Source organism: Tauraco erythrolophus, chromosome 1, assembly GCF_009769465.1.
Source record: "Tauraco erythrolophus isolate bTauEry1 chromosome 1, bTauEry1.pri, whole genome shotgun sequence".
In the NCBI taxonomy this organism is placed as follows: Eukaryota; Metazoa; Chordata; class Aves; order Musophagiformes; family Musophagidae; genus Tauraco; species Tauraco erythrolophus.
The window spans coordinates 48,756,908-48,778,262 of NC_141465.1; the positions used below are offsets into that span (position 1 = coordinate 48,756,908).

General features: G+C 39.7%; 1 protein-coding gene across 1 annotated transcript in view; it reads right to left on the minus strand.

The window, feature by feature from the left end:
• Positions 1 to 8,855: 8,855 nt before the first annotated feature.
• The window catches only part of CDKL5 (cyclin dependent kinase like 5), an 81,220-nt gene continuing 68,720 nt past the window's right edge, over positions 8,856 to 21,355 (minus strand). Inside the window, exons 14-17 of the mRNA XM_086609139.1 lie at positions 15,864 to 15,966; positions 11,778 to 11,900; positions 10,532 to 10,651; positions 8,856 to 9,242 (exon numbers count right to left, since the gene is read on the minus strand). Of these exons, the coding sequence (XP_086465265.1) occupies positions 8,856 to 9,242; positions 10,532 to 10,651; positions 11,778 to 11,900; positions 15,864 to 15,966 (733 nt within the window). The remainder of the gene's footprint in view (positions 9,243 to 10,531; positions 10,652 to 11,777; positions 11,901 to 15,863; positions 15,967 to 21,355) is intronic.

The following is a 21,355-nucleotide window of genomic DNA, read 5'->3' on the forward strand; positions in this document are numbered from 1 at the left end:
GTCTTACCACCCAAGCTGTGGAAAGAACTAGCAGGGACTGTGAGGATGAACCACCACCCACTGTACTTGAAGAGCAGGTTCGGGAACATCTGAGGAACTTGAAAGTGCACAAGTCCATGGGACCTGATGAGATCCATCTGCGGGTCCTGAAGGAACTGGCGGATGAAGTTGCCAAGCCACTGGCCATTGTATTTGAGAAGTCGTGGCGGTCTGGTGAGGTCCCCGATGACTGGAAGAGAGGGAACATAACCCCCATTTTTAAAAAGGAGGACCCGGGCAACTACAGGCCGGTCAGCCTCACCTCTGTGCCTGGCAAGGTCATGGAGCAGATTCTCCTGGGAACCATGCTAAGGCACATGGAGAGCAGTGAGGTGGTGGGTGACAGCCAACATGGCTTCACCAAAGGCAGATCGTGCCTGACCAACTTGGTGGCCTTTTATGATGGGGTGACAGCATCGGTGGACAAGGGTCGACCAACGGATATCATCTACCTGGACTTATGCAAAGCTTTTGACACTGTCCCGCACGACATTCTTCTCTCTAAACTAGAGAGGCATGCGTTTGATGGATGGACCACTCGGTGGATAAGGAATTGGCTCAATGGCCGCACTCAGAGAGTAGTGGTCAACTGCTCGATGTCCAAGTGGAGACAGGTCACGAGTGGCGTCCCTCAGGGGTCTGTGTTGGGCCCGGCCCTCTTCAACATCTTTGTTGGTGACGCGGACAGTGGCATGGAGTGCACCCTCAGCAAGTTCGCCGATGACACCAAGCTGTGTGGTGCTGTCGACACGCTGGAAGGGAGGGATGCCATCCAGAGGGACCTCGACAGGCTGGAGAGGTGGGCCCGTACCAACCTCATGAAGTTCAACCAGGCCAAATGCAAGGTCCTACATCTGGGTCGTGGCAATCCCAGGCACAAATACAGACTGGGTGGTGAATGGATCGAGAGCAGCCCTGAGGAGAAAGACTTGGGAGTACTGGTGGACGAGAAGCTCAATATGAGCCGGCAATGTGCTCTTGCGGCCCAGAAGGCCAACCGCGTCCTGGGCTGCATCAAGAGGAGCGTGGCCAGCAGGTTGAGGGAGGTGATTCTCCCCCTCTACTCTGCCCTCGTGAGACCTCACCTGGAGTACTGCGTCCAGTTCTGGAGCCCCCAACATAAGAAGGACATGGACCAGTTGGAGAGGGTCCAGAGTAGGGCCACGAAGATGATAAGAGGGCTGGAGCACCTTTCCTATGAGGACAGGCTGAAAGAGTTGGGGCTGTTCAGCCTGGAGAAGAGGAGGCTCTGGGGTGACCTTATAGCGGTCTTCCAGTACCTCAAGGGGGCCTACAGGAAAGATGGGGAGAGGCTGTTCAGGAGGGCCTGTTGTGATAGGACAAGGGGTAATGGTTTTAAAATAGAGGGAGGTAGATTCAGATTGGATATTAGGAAAAAATTTTTTACCATGAGAGTTGTAGAACACTGGAACAGGTTCCCCAGAGAGGTGGTGGATGCTCTATCCCTGGAGACGTTCAAGGCCAGGTTGGACGAGGCCCTGAGCAACCTGATCTAGTTGGAGATATCCCTTTTCCTTGCAGGGGGGTTGGACTAGATGACCTTTGAAGGTCCCTTCCAGCCCTAACCATTCTATGATTCTATGATTCTATGAAAAGAGAGAACAGCAGAGATTTTTGCCCTGAAAGGAAGAACCACCCCCCTACCCCCCCCAGCATCTGCGGTGAGACTACAGGAATGGTGGGCTACAAGGTGCTTCAGAGCTGTTTTCTCTCTGCTCCTGTGGAAACGGCAGGCTTGCAGGCAGATACAAGCCAGCTTCTCAGATGGGGATTAGCCAGGACCCGGCCACGACTTGTCGAGCAGAGGAGTCCTGGTGTGGTTGTAGCCCGTTCTGCTCATCCGAGCCAAGGTGACGTTTGGGGAGGTGCTCTGGAGGAGAAGTGTCAGGAATAAGATCAGCCATTGAGCAATGCCAGTGTTCTAGTGCAAAATCTGCATTTTTATTAAAGACATATTTTGGAAGGCCCATTCAAAAATACATTGTGCTCAGTAAAAATTAACCATTTTCATGCTGATAATTAAGGTTACCACAGGATTTTTTTTTTTCTCTTTTAGAATATTTACAGCAACAATAGAAATTGTACAGAAGTTAAGAATGGAATACATGCTCAAAAAAAATTTGGTAAGGTGTACCAACAACATGATACAAAGGGTTGTATACAAACACTTTACAAATGGTTTATTAACTTGCATGAAGTCATCCTTAAATATTCAACACATTTTAAAATCAATTTGTATTCCAGGATTAAAAAGGTTAACACCACATCACATCCCTTCCACAACAGAAAGCATGGTAGATTTAAAAGTTTGTGCGCTTTAGATTTCTAGTAGCTGTTAAAAAACATCAGGGAATCTTACCCATTAATTTAGAAGTTTTGAAAGCTACCTCCCAAGCCTGTTATTTTTGGAATAGTCTGTACTGGCAGACTGTGAAAAAAGATCACGTTTTTCTAAACCTTGTTCTTCCTTCCTTCTCCCAAATGACATAAGTTCAATTTTCAGCATTTCACAGTGGAGATCTAAGCAGTCCTGGAAGTCCTTAGCAGATTAACCAGATTTTAAAATGCCTGCATAGAATTTCCAACAGAATTATGGTTTCATGGAAGATTTTAGCTTATTGTTCCATATAAACCAAATATATATAGATGTTACTCCTTTCAATTAGACATATCCTTCAGTAGTGCGAGTCTAAAATGTGCACTAGCAAAAAAAAAAGTAAGAAGAAAAGGAAAGTTGAGAACATTAGCTACACTTGAAGTTTTGCCTTGTTACTAAACAGTTAAAAGCTCTGCCACTGGATTTACATGTCAAGAGTTTACACCAAGAGGTTCATATCCTATGGGAAACAGCGGCTTCCATCTTGTGCTATGAAAATGCTTGAAGGTTGCTAATGGAAAGCTCTATGAAAGCAGTTACTTCACAATGCGTTTCTACGCCTGTACAATTGGAGATGCCACCTTGCATTTCTCAGAAGGGATCCAGAGAAACAATGCCCTGTGAAAACAGAGACCTGGTGGAACAAAGCGCCTGGTAGGCAGCGTGTTTCGGTGGGGGCACAATGAGGTAAAGGTGCCTCACCCAGATGAAATGGAAAATTAAAATGAAGAAAATCCTGAGCAAGTCTAAGGATAGCTGTTTGAATAAAACAGCAAACAGGGTAGAGTAGTAGATAAGGCCTCTAACTCCCTGATAATCTGCACTAGAGAAACAACAAAGAACAAGGCAACTGCAATATTTGAGAACCACGAGAGGAAGGGCAAGGGAAGACTGCAAAGCAGTGCAAAGGATGGCATTGGGATTCTAGAGGGAGAGCTCAGATGGCTTGGAGGTTTCAGAAGTATATCAGATGAAGGCCCATCAAGATTTTATTACTTGGTTGCTAACAGTACCTAAAGGAAGATCTTTTCATATGTCTCTTCAGAATTTGGAGTCGATAATAAACTCAGAACAAACCGACCAAATCTCAACCATGTTCTGCAAGAGAGAGGAGGTAGATTGACTTGCAGAGAAGACAAGAGATGTGCAGAGTCACTCTTAGCCAAAGTCACAAATTCCACGTTCAGACCCTCAGGCCACGTCTTAAGAGCTAGTTTTGCCCAGCTGCATATTTTGAGTTACATTCCAGAAGAGCCAGAGAAGGAATCTGATTCAGGGGAATGAAAGCATCTAAACATAGCGGGGCTGGTCCTCTCACACTCCTCATGTATCTTCCACTTTGTCAAAAAGCACCAACTTTTGCACCAAGCAATCGGCTGTACACAAAGTAACAAATAAGCATCCAAGCACAATTTGGAATGAGTAAAATTCAGATCTAATCCATCAGATTTACCCATGCTGTCTTACACAGTAGCTGTTAAGACAGTCCACTGAGAGAACAGATGACCTACCACAGCTTTTCATTCCAATTGAAAGAGGATCTCCTACAAAATTTGCTTCGCTTAACTTTCAGGAAATTTGTTTCATGACTGCAAAGAGAAATCTTCAGTTTCAGTACATGTGAACCAAGTGATGTGCACAAGCCTTCACTTGCCCGATGAGCCTCAGCACTGATGCACTGCTGCTGAAAAGGAGCCAACATCCAGGACTGCCAAGCTGTGTTGTATTAAAAGGGTTTACTCAAATTGCTCCCTTTTTAACAAAGGCCAGAAGTTAAATGGCTTTTCTCCTCATTGACTACAAACCCAGTTAATGAATGGTTAATATCATGACACCATTAGAGAGAGCTGTGAAGGGAAAGGCACCTTTTCTTAAATAGTGTCCTGATTTGAAGGTCATTTAAAAACGGTTAAATAGGGCACCTCACCTTTCCAATCATCCTCTGTGACACTCCTATTTCAAATAGTGGGCCTACTTACATGAACAACAGCCCAGATGCATGGTTTATCACATAACCCCATTAATAGATGTATTATGAGTGCTAGCTGGAATGGAAAAAATAAACATTCATTGCCACCCCACAATTGGCAGTATATTATATATGGCTATCCTTTTCAAACTCTTTGTGTAACTGGGATTCCAATATTCTCCCAGCTCTACTCTGACAGTGTTCAACATATACAGAATTAATTACGTGCAGATATTGTTGAAGCATGTCTCACTACCAAATCATGGTAAGACAACAAAAAACCGAAACATGAATAAAAACCTCAAACACTTCTAGAGCGTGGCTCCCCTCAAAAGTGGCTGGGTTCTGCCTTAGCTAAGCAGATCATGACAGTGCTTTCCGAGCTACGTAATCCGTGTTCCCTTTCTTATAAGGGAGGTCTATAGCACTGAATTGTTAAGAAGTCATAGCTTTTTCTGGGTGAACACAGGAGTCTGCTCAGCTAATAGCAACAGCAGCTTTTGAGGAAAAAAAGAAAAATAAGTTGGTATGTAGCTTTCTACGCTAGTAAGATTCCTCTGTTAAGAGATCTAACAGCAATGACAAGGAATGGCTACAAGCCTGTCACAGGACACTGCTTCTTGAAGAATCACTCCAGCTTTGCTCCCAGAAACAAGCAGGTGTAGCAGAGAGAAAGGTGACAAGCTTACGGGCGACCTGAGGGTCCCCCATATGTTTGGAAGTCTGACGGCTGCTTTAACATCGATCTAAAAGAATGAGCATCTGTAAAAAGAGTGGTGTCAGGACCCATGCATTTAGGTGGGTCTGACTTGGTGTCAGAAACCAAAGCTTGGTATCAGTCCCAAGCCCTGCAGGATGGGGAATGTTTTAGGAAGAAGGGACTGAATCTGGGATCACTGACTTCCTGCCAAGAACTCTGCTCAGTGCTCTGTGCTGGTGACCTCTCAGAGGAGCAATGAATCTTGGACTGTGATAAACAGAGCAAAAAAGCATTAAATAGCTCTAAGGGACTGTTCTCTGTGGTCGGGTCTGTTGGAAAAAAAAAAAAAGTTGTTTTAGGTAAATACAACATTGACATAGCAGTTTAAAAGGACAGCTTAAACACATATACAATTTCAGTTAAGATGAGCTTAAGGTGCTTCTTTTCAGTTAACAAGAGCTCAAGTGCTATAGTAAAAACATACAGACAAGTTTAGGCAGCTGAAGTTCTGCAAAATGACTATAATTCATTTCTGAAACTTAGTTTCTTTTCTATTCACATCATTAATGATGCCATAAGGCAAAACAGATCACCAAAGAATAAAATGCAGTTTAACTACAATACTTTATACTAAGTAAATCTATAGAACATGTAGCACAAGACTCACAGACCAGTGAAGAGGAAAGCTCACACTTAGGAAATCGTTTGCTCTGTACTTCTCTTCCCCTTTATTGAGTCAGCAAATCTCAGTCACTATAATAAGGCTTCTTTGGAAGCCTTGGTAAAATTACATTAGCAATATTCTGAATATTGGGAAGTTAGATCAAGTTAAAAATACACAATTTATCCCAGCACCAGTTGGCTGAGCTGCTGGAAGTTCTTTCCAACAGAAGGAAGAAAATACCACATACGTTCAACACCATTTAGTATTCAACTGAAATGTACTACGGTTTGTTGAATGTGAGAAGAAAATGCAGCATGAAGTAGAAACAACGTTCTGTAAATATGGGCCACCAAATAAATACTTGAACATTCCTTGGGTCACCCTTGAAGCTTTGCTAACTACATTAAACAGCTATATGTACAGTCAGAGATTACCCTGATTTAACTTAATGGGTACTGAGAAAAAAAATCCTTTGGAAACATTTTTCCTTGCTAGACATCAGAACAGCCACATACAGCCCAGCATCATCATCCCCAGCGTGAAGCTCTTACCGGCAAGTTAAAAGTCTTGCAGAGGCAAAAGGGTACACATCCACAAAGTACAGAAGAGTCTAGTCTGAACGCTCCCTCGGAGGCGTTCAAATCGTACTGCTTAGAGCCCCACTCTTGGACACTGCTTTTGTTGAGGGATTTCAGTGGCATCAGCCCATTTCAAAGCAGAGAACAGGACCAACCTAGTTGAGATCAACTGGTGAATCCAACATATGCTGCTAAACTCCATAGCGATGACTAGTAAATATCACAATGTCCTTCCTGGATGCCCACTGAAGTTACCAAAAGCTGAATACCCTTTCATGTCTACTGCATTTATATATGCTATATATACGATATATCAACCCAGTATATATCATATATATCTAGATATCATATATCAAATGTATCTGTAGAAAATACATGCACATTTCTTGCAGGCAATTGACAAAGAAAGAATTCTCATGTTGTAATTTTTCAGATTTACTAGACTTACTTTTAGCCCTGGACAAAGCTGATGTAACATCCCTCCATATCGTACTTTCTGACAAATATTTTTAGAGTAGTGGTGCCAAATGTATCACTGTTAGAACTTTGGTATGACTTGAGAGGTACTGAATAGCATGTCCAGTTTGCATTGTTATCCAAGTAGGAAGTTCAGCTCTTACTGCCTGGCTGCTTCTGTGAACTACATCTATGGCTGAATCATCGAATTTACATTCAGGTTAATCTCTTTTTGGAAAAGACAACATATTTGCAAGTACAAGTGTCTTACGAGGACAGCGTCTAGAAAACGAGCTATGCCGCAGAGTGATGAAGGAGTTGAACAAACGTGTTTAAAAAGGAAAGATTGTATTGTTCTGACACTACAGGCCTGACTCTCCTCTTATTGCACAAAGTTTAGAGTGGCGTAACTCTTTTGACTCCTACTGGCTCACGTTCCATTTAGGTTACCGGTAGCAACAGAGGAATCGGGTCGTGTATTCGCTACACTCGACATTCACCAACGTAAAGGCAGTTTTAACAATGTTGTACAGGAGACTGGAACCCAAGATTTAGTATTTTGCTGAGACTGGTAACTGAACTGTGTATGGGAATATCTGGATAGTAAGACCTAAGGAGAAATTAAGCTGCGTATGGCAACCTTCTCCCTCAATATCCAAATATCAGATCTGTAGCTTTAAATACATCCTGAAATATAATAAAAAGTGCAAGAGTAGTTTAAATTTAAATACAGTGTTTATCTTATTAGTTAATAGATTGCTAAACAAGATGTAAAATACACATACGCGTAAAAGCTTATACCATGATCTGCAGTGCCATGCTATGCGTTAAGTGTCAAAGTTTGGCATTTCACTTGCAATTCATGCTATGTTTTTCTTTGGTTTCCACCCCTGCTATTAAGTGGAAGAGCACCTGCTTTAGCTTGTAGTCACGGGGCACTTTATCTCCTTAGAGGAAACAAAAATTTGGTACTGGGGCTTTGTGCTCTTGATGCAGATGCAGAAATCCCATTAGTATTACTAGGAAAGCTAAGGACACAGGGGAGAACATACCACGTTTAGATTACTGTACAGTTCTGCAGTCTCTTACGTTTAGCCAATACTTCCAACAAAATAGCCCATAATAAAGCTTGGAATTGAATGTTGTCTTTTGTTTGTTACCAATAATGCCTATAATACCGGGCTCTCATAGCTGAGCAAGATTCATACTGTTACAGTCACATTTATATCCACATTCAACTTCCTTTTATTAGAAGTATAATACTGCACTTTATATCACAAATGTATAAAAATATGGCAGATAGTGTCATAACAATACTTTTCTTTTAAATGAGTATATTTAAAAAACAGACAGTTATTTTCCATTTATATATATTTATATATAGAATAAAATACTCCTGATGCAATATATAAATGTTACTGTTAGTTTTTTATAGAAACTACTGTAGCTGTTGCACTGCTTCACAATGTTTCAAACAGCTCAAAATAACTTTACATTATAACATAAAAGATATGATTATAACAGTACGATATTAGGTCATCATAAATAAATATTACAAATCCTATCAAATATGGAAGTTTAAAAAACAAATTTAAGACATACAATTTAACTTTAAACCCTTAACAGGGATACACTTGTATCACATAAACCCCACTGTTTTAACTAGGCAGCAAAAAATGTAGTAAGGGCATAGGTCTAGACATGAATGTTTTCACCCTTGTAAGTGCCAATACATACCAGAAGTCTCCCAGCTTTCAGACAGAGATGTGCACTAAGCTGGAATGTAAATGAGAGAAAACGGCAATGCGTTTTTCTCCCTGACCAGCACACTCTGCCTGGTGTCCAGCGGCATTTCTGACGACTGGCAATTCGGAATTCAACTTGTTTTACTGTATAATCCCTGACTCTCGCTGTGGTGCCAAACGGCATAGCTCCACATGTACGTATTGCACACCTTTATAAAGCTGAAAATGCAGTCTCACCATCACCAGAACCACCACCACTCCCCTACGCTGATCTCCACCTGGACTTGCCTATTCTCTGGAGTGCAATTACAAGGCTGTCTCTTTTAAATCATTCAGATTTGGCATTCGCGATCGGTTTGTTCGGTTATACGTGTGCCCGTTCTGTCCGCTCTTGGAAGGCAGCTGATCGGAGTAGGGAGGCCCATCGCTTGCGCTCCGGTTCACCGGGGAGACGTGCCAGGTAGGTTCCAGCTGGCTTGGTATCTGCAGCGTTGGCCTGCTTTTCGGCTGAGGCTCTTGCCGCACGTTGCTGCTGCCGCTGCCAGAGCTTTGACTCATGGGGTGAATTCGCACTTCAGGAAAAGAAGCTTTGGCTGGCTGACTTGGTAAGGGCTGGAAGCGAGGCTCAGCAGGGACAGGATGATTTGAAGAGGAGAGGTGCAAGAGCTTTCGAAGAGATTTTAATGGCTGGCTCTGAAAGACACGGGGAAAAGCACTTGACCTTCTGCTCTCCGTCACACCAGACTTCCTCTAACAAAACTGTCATATCCTAAACTGAACATCTTAAAATTCGCAGGACTTCTTCACTTGGAATATTTCATTCCAAGCTATGATTACACACCTGAGAAAATGTCTTCTCATTATGATTCAATCTATTAGCTACCTGAAAAGCTGGAACCTTTTCTATATCAGAAAAAAATAATTGTTCCCATCAATTATTTTAACCTTGTTTCATATGAAAACGGAGGTAGAGATAATGGCATTAGCTGTCCATCTGTCACTGCTCCTGCTATTAACTTCAGAACCTCAGCCACATTTTATGAGGCACAGATATCAGAAATATAGAGTTCCTAAACATTTTGTGAACATCAATTAGGGGTTAGAGAGAGTCTTGAGTAATCATCTGCACTGAAATAAGAGCTGGCAGAACTCTGGAGTTAGATGTTTTGTTTGCTGGCAGCTGGGTAATAAGCTGCTCTAGTCCCCCACGGCTTCTTTAACTGGTGAACAGGTTGAAGGAAAATGGAGACATGGGGTTCCTGAAGTGGGTAGCAAGAGCCTGGGGAAGCCCGAGTACACAAAGTGGCATGAAAACAGCTTCGTTAAACTCCACAGCTCACAGAGCAACTTGCTTCTTCCAACACTGCATCTGTGACGAACCCTCTTCTTCAGCTTCCAATGTTGTAATGGCAACAGAGCACGGCACTGAAGCTCCCTCCCAAACCCACCCCCAAGCTGGCTTTAGAACTGGAGAAAATAAAGCTGTGTTAGCACAGTGCTATGCTCCAATAACGTAGCCTGCTTAAACCACAGTCTGTGCCAGCTGAGGCACAGCCACACTGTAAGGTGGTCACGAAGCTCTGTTGACCCCATCGGGTATCAAACTGTGCCAAGTAGCAGCAGTGTGCCCTCAGGATGCATCAGCCCTTGCAGAGCTAACTTGAGGGCTTTTCTACAGCGCTGTACAGCTACTGTAGACATGGACTGAAACGTTGCTTGCCTCCAACACAAAAACAACCAATATTTCGAAAGGCTCAAAGACGGACAGAGGGACATTTAGTCTCTTTTTTTTCCTTATCATTCATATCTAGATTTTTTAAAGAATTATGCAGGACTGCAGGCACATGATTTTTTACATTCAATGAGTGGGGAACGAGGAGGTTGGGAAATAATGTCAAATGCAATCTTTCTATTCACTAGAGAAAAAGCTGTCGAGATACCTCAGTGATGTTAAAATACAGCGAATTGACAATGCCACTTACATGAGGCTGGATTTCTGTCATCTTCTCAGGATGCCAATCCTTCTGCCTGCTGCTCTGGTGATTAGAAGAATGAATGGCTTTCTGTAATGCCAAGAGATCCTGACCATCGCTGCTAGGCATCTGCAACAAAATATTAAATACTGGTTTCCTAATACATTCTTAAGAATAGCTGTAAATCATTTCCCCCAGTTAATTACAGAACGCAAGTGAAGCCCATTACTGCAGCAGAACTGCAACGACCTTTCAAAATTCTTCCCCATAGTAAGAGCAAGTGGCTGTGGATATCATGCAGATTTGCTATACCCTTAGCCCTTAAAGCATTCGCATGCTGTTAGTGTCATTTGCTGTAAGAGAGAGCAGTTAAACAAGGCTTCAAAAAAGAAAAAAAAATTAAAAAATTGCTGAGCCTCATCTTCATTTAAAAAGCATTCCATACTGCAGTTAAGACCATGGATCAGTTCTATAAATTTGTTCCTAAGTGAAGCAGACCAACATCTCTCTAAACTGATGTCTGGCTGATTTTGCCATTACAAAACCAAGAACCTTTCCTTTCCCCATCTTTCTCCTCCTCCACAAATATCACAAACTAAAGCAAAAAGTAAGAAACTCCCCAACCCTCCCTCCCAAAACAAGCTGAAAATCCAAGAAAATTTACGGCAGAAGGATAATTTAAAACTTGTATCTATCTCATTTCAAGAATTCTAAGCAAAAAAGGGACAGTTGAAATTCAACCTATTTTTAATGCAAGCTGTCTTTTATCATGAACAAAACAAAAAATACAGCAGAGGCATGGACTAAAATTTAATTTTCAGATAAACTGTTATTAATATTTGATTAACTAAATTTATACATAAAGGAGCAGTTAGCATAAAAAATGTATTTCCAATATAGCTATAAAACAAGCCAGGCTTATTTTTTTCCCCGATTAAAATTAAACTGCCTCATTCTGTTTCAAACATAGACAATTTCACAACTGTTTTCCTCCTTTAGTGTTAGTCCCAGGGCTCAATCTCTCTGGAACTGTGTATGTTACATTTTCAGTATATCAAATACTAAAAAAAAATTTTTTAGGCACAATCTATTTGAAGAGAACTGCCAAATTTACCTAAATTTATTGAACTGGCCCAAGATACTTAACTGGCATGAAGAGAAAGTGATCCCATGAAAATAAAACACATGCTGCTGTAGTCAGTAAAACAAGTTTACTGAAGCATTTTACAGTGCTACTGTACTTAAAAATTAATACCATGGGTAGAGTGACTACAGGAAGCTTTTTCAAAGAAGAACTATGCTTTAAATTATTCTTTGAATTAAAAAGAGGAAAGAGGGATTTCTTGATGCTTGGATTCTCCCCGTTGGTTGAGTCTGTCTGCAATATAAGATACAAAAACTAAATGCATAGTATTTCAATTCAAAAGATCTGTCCTTACGATATTAATTCTTTTGCTTTTTTTTTAAATTCTGACAATATATGGTATCAATCCTATAATTTGCTTTGGGAAAATACAATAGTGATTGAATGGAAAAAGCATATGGAACAAATCCAAGGAACTCAATGCATAGAAGGCATGTAAAAAGAGATCAGTACACCTATTCCTATATCCATGTTCATTAGGAATGCAGAGTGCGTTTCAAAGCCTTTTGGAAACAACTGGTACGTCTTGTTGACTTTACTGAGCTTTGGATCAAATCCTGTAATTCTGGCAATCATTTGTTACTTTTGATAATGACCTAAAGCAGTATGACATTTCTTATTTTTATATAAATAAAATAGCAAAGATACACTAACAATAATAGCAATTGGTTTCATAATGAGCAGTTAATTGCTACCTCTAGAAGAAATAAAAGTATTCTATTTTTAACCTGTAAAAAGAGCTAGGGCTCCAAGACAAATTATTTCAGTGCTGACAAAAATATGCCTTCAACAACTTCATGTATAAGTGCAAGGGCACTGGCTGGTTTATTTTAATTTCTGTAATACAATCAAAGAGCATACCACTGGATTCTCAAGCAACAAACAGGACTACCAAGTATTAAAATGATGAATGGGACTATTTCTCCCCCATTCAGGTACAAACAAGCATAGGACAGATATGCTGTGTCTAGCATTATTCTGCCTACTGAAAGAAAGCTTTATAATACAATATGACTGTATGACTAAAGAGAAGGATGCGTGCCCTACCAAAAATGAGTGTTTTCAAACAGCTTTCTCAAGTTCTAAATTCCATCCAAGTTAATGAAAGATAGAGTCACTAATTAACATAACTCATTTAGGAACCTTATAGGCAGAAGAATTTCCTGTTTGAAGTTCAGTGAATTAAAAAGCAATCAAAGCATTGCTAGAAGAAATGCTCACCTGCAACTGTTTTTTCCAAAGCAGATCATTTCTTCAGACCCATAGCTTGCAATATGTGCCAAAACCTGCAAAACTGGGACTCATCTGCAGATAGTGCCTATTGACACTTTGCACAACCCTCCTGGATATCAAATTGTGTGGTGGCAGATGACAGAAAAAAACTGTGACTCTAGCAATCCTCAAAACTTGTTGCTATGTTATTAAGACTCCAAACAAGATGAAAAGGAGAATGGATAAGAACAGCTCTGGAAAAACAATATTGCAAAGAATTCCCATAGCAGGCAGTACCAATTATCCCATGAGGAACTGCACCTGGAGAACTCTAGGGAGAATCATTAATGGGAACTGCAGGAGGAAGCATCGGGAATTGTTGTGGGCTATTAGAAGTTTTGAGAGTGACATTATTAAGAAGATGTCTTCAATCCAATTTCAGATATCTTTTATGATTCTTACGACGACCACCAGCAAAATGAGACTTGCCAAAGGATATCAGAAGTAAATAGTAGCTAGCTATGATGTGCTTGTCAGCACAGACAGTTCTCAGGTCTAGTTTATTTGCTGCAGAAAGTCTGTGTCAGAGTAAGTAAGTGGAATCTCATACTTCTAGGACTCCATAAGAATTAGGAGCCTCAGAAAAAAACTTGGGTAGTCACAAGCTGTTACATTTTTAATATGAATTCATAGAAAACATTATTCATGTAGTTGAAGAGCTAATATTACAGTGCTGTTAACAGCTTTTACTACTGAAGCCAAACTTGGTGCTGAACTGAAAGTAGTAATTTTTGTTTGTGCTGGAAGATCCTAATGAACATCCCAGTGTTTGTTAGGTAGATGTCCTCAGCTAATAGATAAAGAAGAACAAGGAACAGTGTCTGAACCAGACACTTGTATACACATCAGTGGGTACAGTCTATCCCAAGATAGTTCTTGTTAAACAGCTGTAAGTAGAAATGAAAAGAAGCCTTCCAGTCTCTGGTTGGGTCCAAAAATTAAGTTGATGTCAGCAAGTTTCTAGCTGAAGATGCAAGAGTTATATAACCATCTTATTTCACTAATTTATTCATCTTCCTGTGAGATACTAGCTCTAACTAGCCAACATAATTTTCCCTTATTCAAAACCTCTCTCCACTCCCCCTACACCCTCCCCATCCCCCTTCTTAAGAGTGAGAAGAAACAGGAGTAAGCATTATGTATAAATCTGTCCTGTCTTGTTTTTTGGTAGCTACAGATCAAGGTACTTGTGTTTTAGATGTTTTGGAAAGTGCTGGATCTTGAGATGCAACACAATCCAGTCTCTATGTCCTTCACGCAGTTTAATCTGGAAGTAGTTGATACACCATCTATCAGCTGGGCTTTTAAAGTGTTCCTCGCCACCACATCTGAATGGCTGGAATCAGAGTAGACTAGAGCAGTGCAAATTTAACACCTTTTTTTTTTTTAAAAAAAAAATGCATCAGTAGAACCAACGGCCTTAGGTGTGCTATCCTTTCATGGACATTATGATATCAAATAATCCCAGAGTTACAATCTACACATTTTGTTCAGTTGTGTAATGCAAATGATCTTCAGATGGGAGAAGGGGAATGGGGAAGAACATGGGAGGGCGAAGCACAACAAAAACAATGAAGATGAACAAAATCAAGAGGAAGTGTTTAGCAAAAGAATAGAAGAAATAAAAGCTGGAAGAAAAAACAGAAGAGGAGGAGGAAAAGGGGAAAAAGTAGTAAAAGAAGGAACAGGAGGAGGAGAAAAGGAAAACTGGAAGAAGCAGCTGGACTTGACGATTTTAAGGATCTTTTCCAATCTAAATGATTCTATGAGTCTATATTTGAACTGGGTACAGGTATCACAATGAACAAGTTCCCAAGGAGAGGTAGATGCCACTGCTCTAAAATCTACCCAGCAGCAAGGCAAGGTGTATTTTTGAGTGCTAGTTAAGACACACATGCCCATGTTCCATACAGTTCAAAGAAACTTTTTTAAAAAAAAAAAGGAAAAAAAGCCTAATAACCACTCTTCTCTCCCAGTTTTCAACAGACTAGCCCTTCACCAACACCCAAAGTCATGCCACCTCACTCTATGACTGTAGATATCTTGATTTAGTTACTCCTCTTCGCCAGGAGTGAGCATGACATACTGCATTCTGAGAACCTTCAAAAATATAACTGCAGTTACACTTACACAGATATTGCAACTTTATGTAAATGAAATTTTAAATATTTTACTGTTTCCAGAACTGTCATTCGAGAATGAGATGAGATGATGTTTAGGTTACTTCAGTTCTTACGAAGATTTTCATTATAAAACTTTGTGAACTGTTAATACACAACTACTCTCTGATAAAAGAAAGTTCTTTCTCCCTGCAAAAATCTAGATGAAAATGTAAAAATGTATAAAAGACACCAAAGGCTTATATCAAATAACAAAAGCCACAATCCGTTCCCCCAGTAAAACATAAAACATTAAGAATGTTTAAGACGCATCATCCTTATTCCCACCACAGAGTGCAGCAAGAAGATGGAGGCTGTTATCAACACACTGCCATGAAAAAGACTGAAAAGAATTCTCATTTACAACACTTCGACCTCCTCCTAACGAGTGTCTGAAATTATTCAAGCTCTGAGGACACGTGATAAAGCATTTGCTATTCTTTGAATGGTATCACCATATCCTGCAAAAGAATTTGCTGCAACATCAGCTTAAAACTTGCATCAAAACTGGCTCTCAAAGGGTCTGAATGAAAACAAAGATGCACAGGACTGGTAAGTGAAGAAATATTTGAAAAGGCAGATAAAGAAACCGTGATCAGGGAAAGAATTTGACTTTCATATAGTGAAGAGAAAATAAAAGAAAAAATAGGTACATATGTGGGCATGATCACAAATAATACAAAGGTACTGTAACAATCTAGCATATTAAAATGGTATAATTCAAAACTGATAAACGTATTTTCTTTTAAAAATACTGTATACTTACAGTTTGAGATTTCTTCTTTTTCTTTTTTATTGCCCTGAAAAAACCTTGTTTTTCTTTCTCCTTGAGCTGTTCTGAGTGACTGTTAAGGTTTTCAGGACTTTTCCTAAACATGAAATAAGGTATTGTAAGAGAGATTTTATTTCGTTATTATGTAAATTCCGCGTAATAATGAGATCTTATGCCAAAGAATGGAAATTATTGATTAAAGAGATTCTTAATGTTTCAGCATTCATTGGTTCAAGGGTTACTATACAAATATCAGACAAATAGTCTTATTAAATGGGATAGGAGGAACACAGTGTTAGGGTAAAACGATTAGCTCAAACCAGTGAAGAATTATTTAGGGAAAAGGAAAGCATGCAATTTTATTTTTTTTTAAGTCGGAGTTTAATATTCAAACCAAAATACCACACACAAGGTCTTTTAGAAAAATGAAAATCATGTCTGTGAGAACATACAAATAGTGATGAGGTATAAAAGAACAGGTCCAGTTTATCCATTGCTTGCTGGAGAGCCAGGAGTTGCAAAGTTCACCAGAGAGAACCAATTTCGCTCAAACTTCCTGACCTTTGCTGACATGGTTCCAGATTTATCACCAGGGAAGTTGGGGATCTACTGTTGTCCATTTCAACTTAAGAACTTCAGTTAGTTAGTTATGTGCGGGTGAGACAGTGCTGGCAAAAGAAGATGACCTGAAACTGGAACAGGTGACTTGCCTAAAGACCAGATTTCCACCTATTAACTAGTCTGCACAGCTGAATTAACTACAGCTGATAAATAACACGTTACTTAGAGTGTACACAGTAAACTATGTATGTAAAGTGCTGATAATGGGGCAAAAGATGGTTTACATAGGACGCTGGTGAAACAACTGAATACAGTTCCAGTGCCCTTTAAAATAACTTGAAAATTGGAAATGGTGCAAGAAAGTGTCACAGAAGCAAGACAGAAAGCCTACATTAAGACAGTCAGAGATTTCAGTCTCTATAGTGTGTTAAACACAGCCAAACCAGCCCCAATATTTAGTTTCCTTGACTGCCGTGCGCAGGTACTTATCCAGGAAGAAATGACAGAATACTAGAAGGATCTTTAAAGTAAAGGGCAAAGACGTAACAAGAACAAGTAGGTGGACAATGAAGTCAGAGAAGTCATAGTAGAAATAAGGCACTGATTTTAACAATGAGAATCATTAACTGCCAGATCAAACTCCTTAGTGAAGAAGTGGATTTCCCATCTTTGATATTTCAAATCAGGACCTCATACTCTTCTGGGAGACACACGTTCATCAGGTATGCAACTGGGTCTGGACCCCAGAAAACGGATGACATTAAATGGCAACTCACATACAGAAAATCATGCTGGGTGATTTAATATTCTTTTTCACTCTTAAGTTGTATGAAAACAAAAACGAAATTATTCCATTGTCTTGATGGAAAACCGAAAGGAAAGCCACAGTTTAAGGGCTATGGATGACAAACAGGAGCAGCTTTACTTGGAGTTACTGTAATGCAGCAACACTTAGCTGTCTGCTATAGTTATCTTCGGGTTCTAATTCTGGCTTTAAATGCTATGCTATCAGCTGGTGATTCAGCTGCTACTACATGCCAAGCTGACATTTTTTTCCAAGCAAATGTGAAACACATAATTGGGGTAGGAATCACTGGAGTCATCCTCCTTATTGATAAGAGTATCTTCACTCTGATAGGTTGTTTGATCAATTCTTCAATTCCTACACAAAACCACCTAAAGCTCAAAATGCTACCTGGTTCTAAAGACAAATGCATGCAGTGTTTAAATGCTGTAATAAAGTGCAATTGTTGAGTAGGAGAACGTGCTTAGAGGAAAGATTTATAGGCAGAGAGGATGGTGGAAATTTTCCTAGTTTAGGGAAACTCACATGTTTTTTTGGAACTCACATGTAGATCCAGAAAACACATTCAAATGCTCAACAACATAGATTTAATGTGAAAATTACAAGGCTGAAAGTAGCTATGAGAAAAAAAAAAATCTTTAGTTTAGTACAATTATCAGATTTCTACCACATATTTTAAATGTACTGGATTGCTAAGGATTCCTGTTTCCATCATGTGTCTCTATCTGGTGCCATTGCATAACAGCAGTAAGGCAGTCTTGTATTATTCACTTAAAGCACCAAGGAGACAGCCCAAGAGTAGAGACTACTGACAGCTTTACGGATTCGGTCAACTCACAAGAATGGCTCAACACAGACAAAACCTCTCTACTGAATTATTTACTGGATGATTTTTATTTAATTTGTTAGAAAATTTGGAGGAAAGCATGCACGCTAAACATCCTGCCTGTACTCTGAAAGTCATGTGAAGGCGGCTGAGAAGAGAATCTTTCGAGCCTTTCCCCAGAGGAGCTGCTGTGTATCCACATCTGTGAACATACTCTGGCCCCAGTGCAAATTACCAACCCAGCAACCATGTTGCTCACTGAGGAACCGGTCTCAGATCATACGGAAGTCCCAATGTGGTTACTCTGCATTGTCCTGTAACACTTTTCAATGTCTTGCTGTGGCTTTTCTGTTTCGAAGTCTATTCTAAAATGGAGATGCTGTACTTTTAAAGATAAATTTAACCTTCAGAATAAAGTTTGGGACAATTTTTGCCACGCTTTTAGACAGAGATTCACTCAAGTGTAATTCTTCTCTATGGCCCAGTGAACCTCAACGAGAAATCTGCTCCCTACAGCAGATGAGCAGAGAAGTGAAATTCTGCACCATCATCTCTTCTTTATGACTATAGTGACCACACAGAGGAGAAAAATAAGGGGCTGAGAACTCAGCTCATTTTCAGTTGCTGCCTACCCAAAAGCCAGTGGTTTTACACCAACTGGTTTATGTCATTAACTCCTATGACTCATATTGCAGTACAGTTGTCTGAAAAAGCACTGACCTTGAAAAGCGACTGCTACAAAACACATGCTCATTATGTGAAGAGAGTGAACATATATAGCATTATAGCAGGAAGTTTCAACACCAGGATTTTGTACTGAGTAAAAATAGAGCAGAACATTTTGATCGATGAGATGCAACACGGAGATATTTTAAGCATCCCAAAAGATGATTTTCAGACAATGGCCAGTACAGGAAAAAATTAGGATTATCAGAAAAAAAAAAAAATCTGTATGGTATAGTCACTCAACACTAAATTCTTACAATGTAACAGCAAGTATCTTTGTATTTTTCATAAAGCTTCAGCTCTTGAAAGCAAGCAGTTACACTAGAATCTTTACGCAGTGTGTCTTTTAATAGCAAGTAAGACTATCCCTAGGAAGGAGCTCCCACTCAGAGAGCTCACCCTCAACCAGAAACCAAAGGCAAAATGTGCTCTTTTCCATTATTTTATCTTTGTGTGCCTTTTGCATGTTTGGGACATGTAATGTATATCATATTGATTATTCTGCTCTGAGTCCCATGGAAAAGGCCTAAATATAAACAAAAATTCTGTGACTATTACTAACATTTATTGCCCCTGGGCAGGAAAGGTATCCAACTTCATGCAGGTACAATGAGATGTAGCAGCAAACATGCATGGGGCAAGCAAACTGATGTGCTTTAATATTAACTAAAAAGAATAAATAGGAAGCATGCTTCATTCATGCTGCCATAATAGATCTGTAATGCAGACAGCTCTTTTTGGGAGGCAGTTCCTCACACTTGTTGTTTCAGTTATTCTTCAGCAACCCTGATCTCAGCAGGCAGTCTGGCTTGGAATGTCTCTTTAACTGTCAGTACACTACTCCCTTTACAGAGCTGCTCACAATCACATGAGGAAGATTTTGGTCTAATGGAGGAATTACTGAAATATCTGAAGTTTTATTTGGAAGACAAATGAACAAACACTACTTTTCTGAGTTAACTTTTGGTTTCTCTTAAAGAGTTATAGAGTTACCATAAATGAAGGCAAGAAAATGTCAGAAACTAGTGAAACACCTGAAATGGATGGTTTACTTAAGGCAAGAATCTCAATCCCGTAAACTCAAGAGCACAGTAAAACTTCTTGGTCTAAAAGCCTGGCATTGAAAGCTTAAAAATCAGAGATCAAATCTGAACTTTGCTTGGAGCTGCAAATTTATTTTTTTTTTTCATGTGAAAAGGGGGATTCGTCAACTGGAATAAACCCCAGATCTACTATCTTATATACAGAATAAAAATCAGAAGCCACTAAAGTCACTAGATCACCTGAGGTTATGGCATCACTACAAAAAGTATACACACATATATATTATGTGTGTGTGTGGGCACAACCATACATATGTATATAACACACATACGTTTTACGCTCCTTCCCTGCCCCCGCCCCTTCCCCCCCCCGCCCCAATATCATTCAACATTAGTAACCATACAAAATTTGGAAGTGGTTGGTTTTGTAAACATATAAAGTGTATACTTCACTAGGCTTATTTTTTGGACAGAATATTGATGACTACAAACTCTGGAAAGCTTCCTTGCAAATAACATTAGACTGCATCACCTACTTTTTAGCACAAACCAAAAAACAGTGATGACTAGGGAAGCATCAGGGAAGAGGCATTGGTTACTAGAAGAGACTGGTAGGGAGGCTAAGATATTGCCAAATAGACAACTAAAGCAAACTTATTGGATGACAATGTATATGCAATACTCTTGTGTAGAAAATGTCAGAGGGAAAGGTTATACCATTAGGAAGGTGAACATCTTCAAGCTATGCAAAGCAGATTCCTAAAGCCTCAACCAGCATAACACACACAGGTGATTTTTAAGCTTGGAAGTTACAAATTTGAAATTTCCTGATATTTTTCACAAATTCAAGAATTCTGTAGAAGAACTGGAAAGTGTTTACAATGCAGCAGCAGTCGTACTGCAGACACAGCTGAACAAGCTTTAAACTAGCTTGATCAGATATTAGTAACCTTCTAGTTTCAGGACCAGTAAGTGTGACTACATCGTTACCCTGATGCAGCAATATTATAGCCAGTCATGTCATGTTTACAAAATACTGTACTGTTTTGGAGTCTTGAAAATTAATGGCAGATAGATAATTGTAAGCCTTTGACACTCCTAAGAGTAGAATGTTCTTTTTTTTCTTTTTCACTTGAATGTCAGTTTATGTATATTTATATATATATAAGAATAATAAATATTATAGATATTTTTCCTTTTTATTATTTTTGCAGAAAGATATGACACATGCTAGAGAAGATATGACAAGCTGTTTGTCATTGGATGAATACATTTAAATGGACATGAAAGGTCTAAACAACAAAGCTTTCCAGAAGCCCCCAACTGTCTTGAAAGCAATCAATCTGAACACTTGCAATATGATGTGAGATAACATACTGCACGTTGGAGTTTATTCCAAAGAGATATTTAGAACTATAACAACGGTAAAGGTAACTCAGGCCAACATTTTGGCACAGTGGCAGAACAAGGTTAAGCATGTTGCCTATACCTACTGATTTTGCCCCGCTCAAGAGAAAGCTTGTAC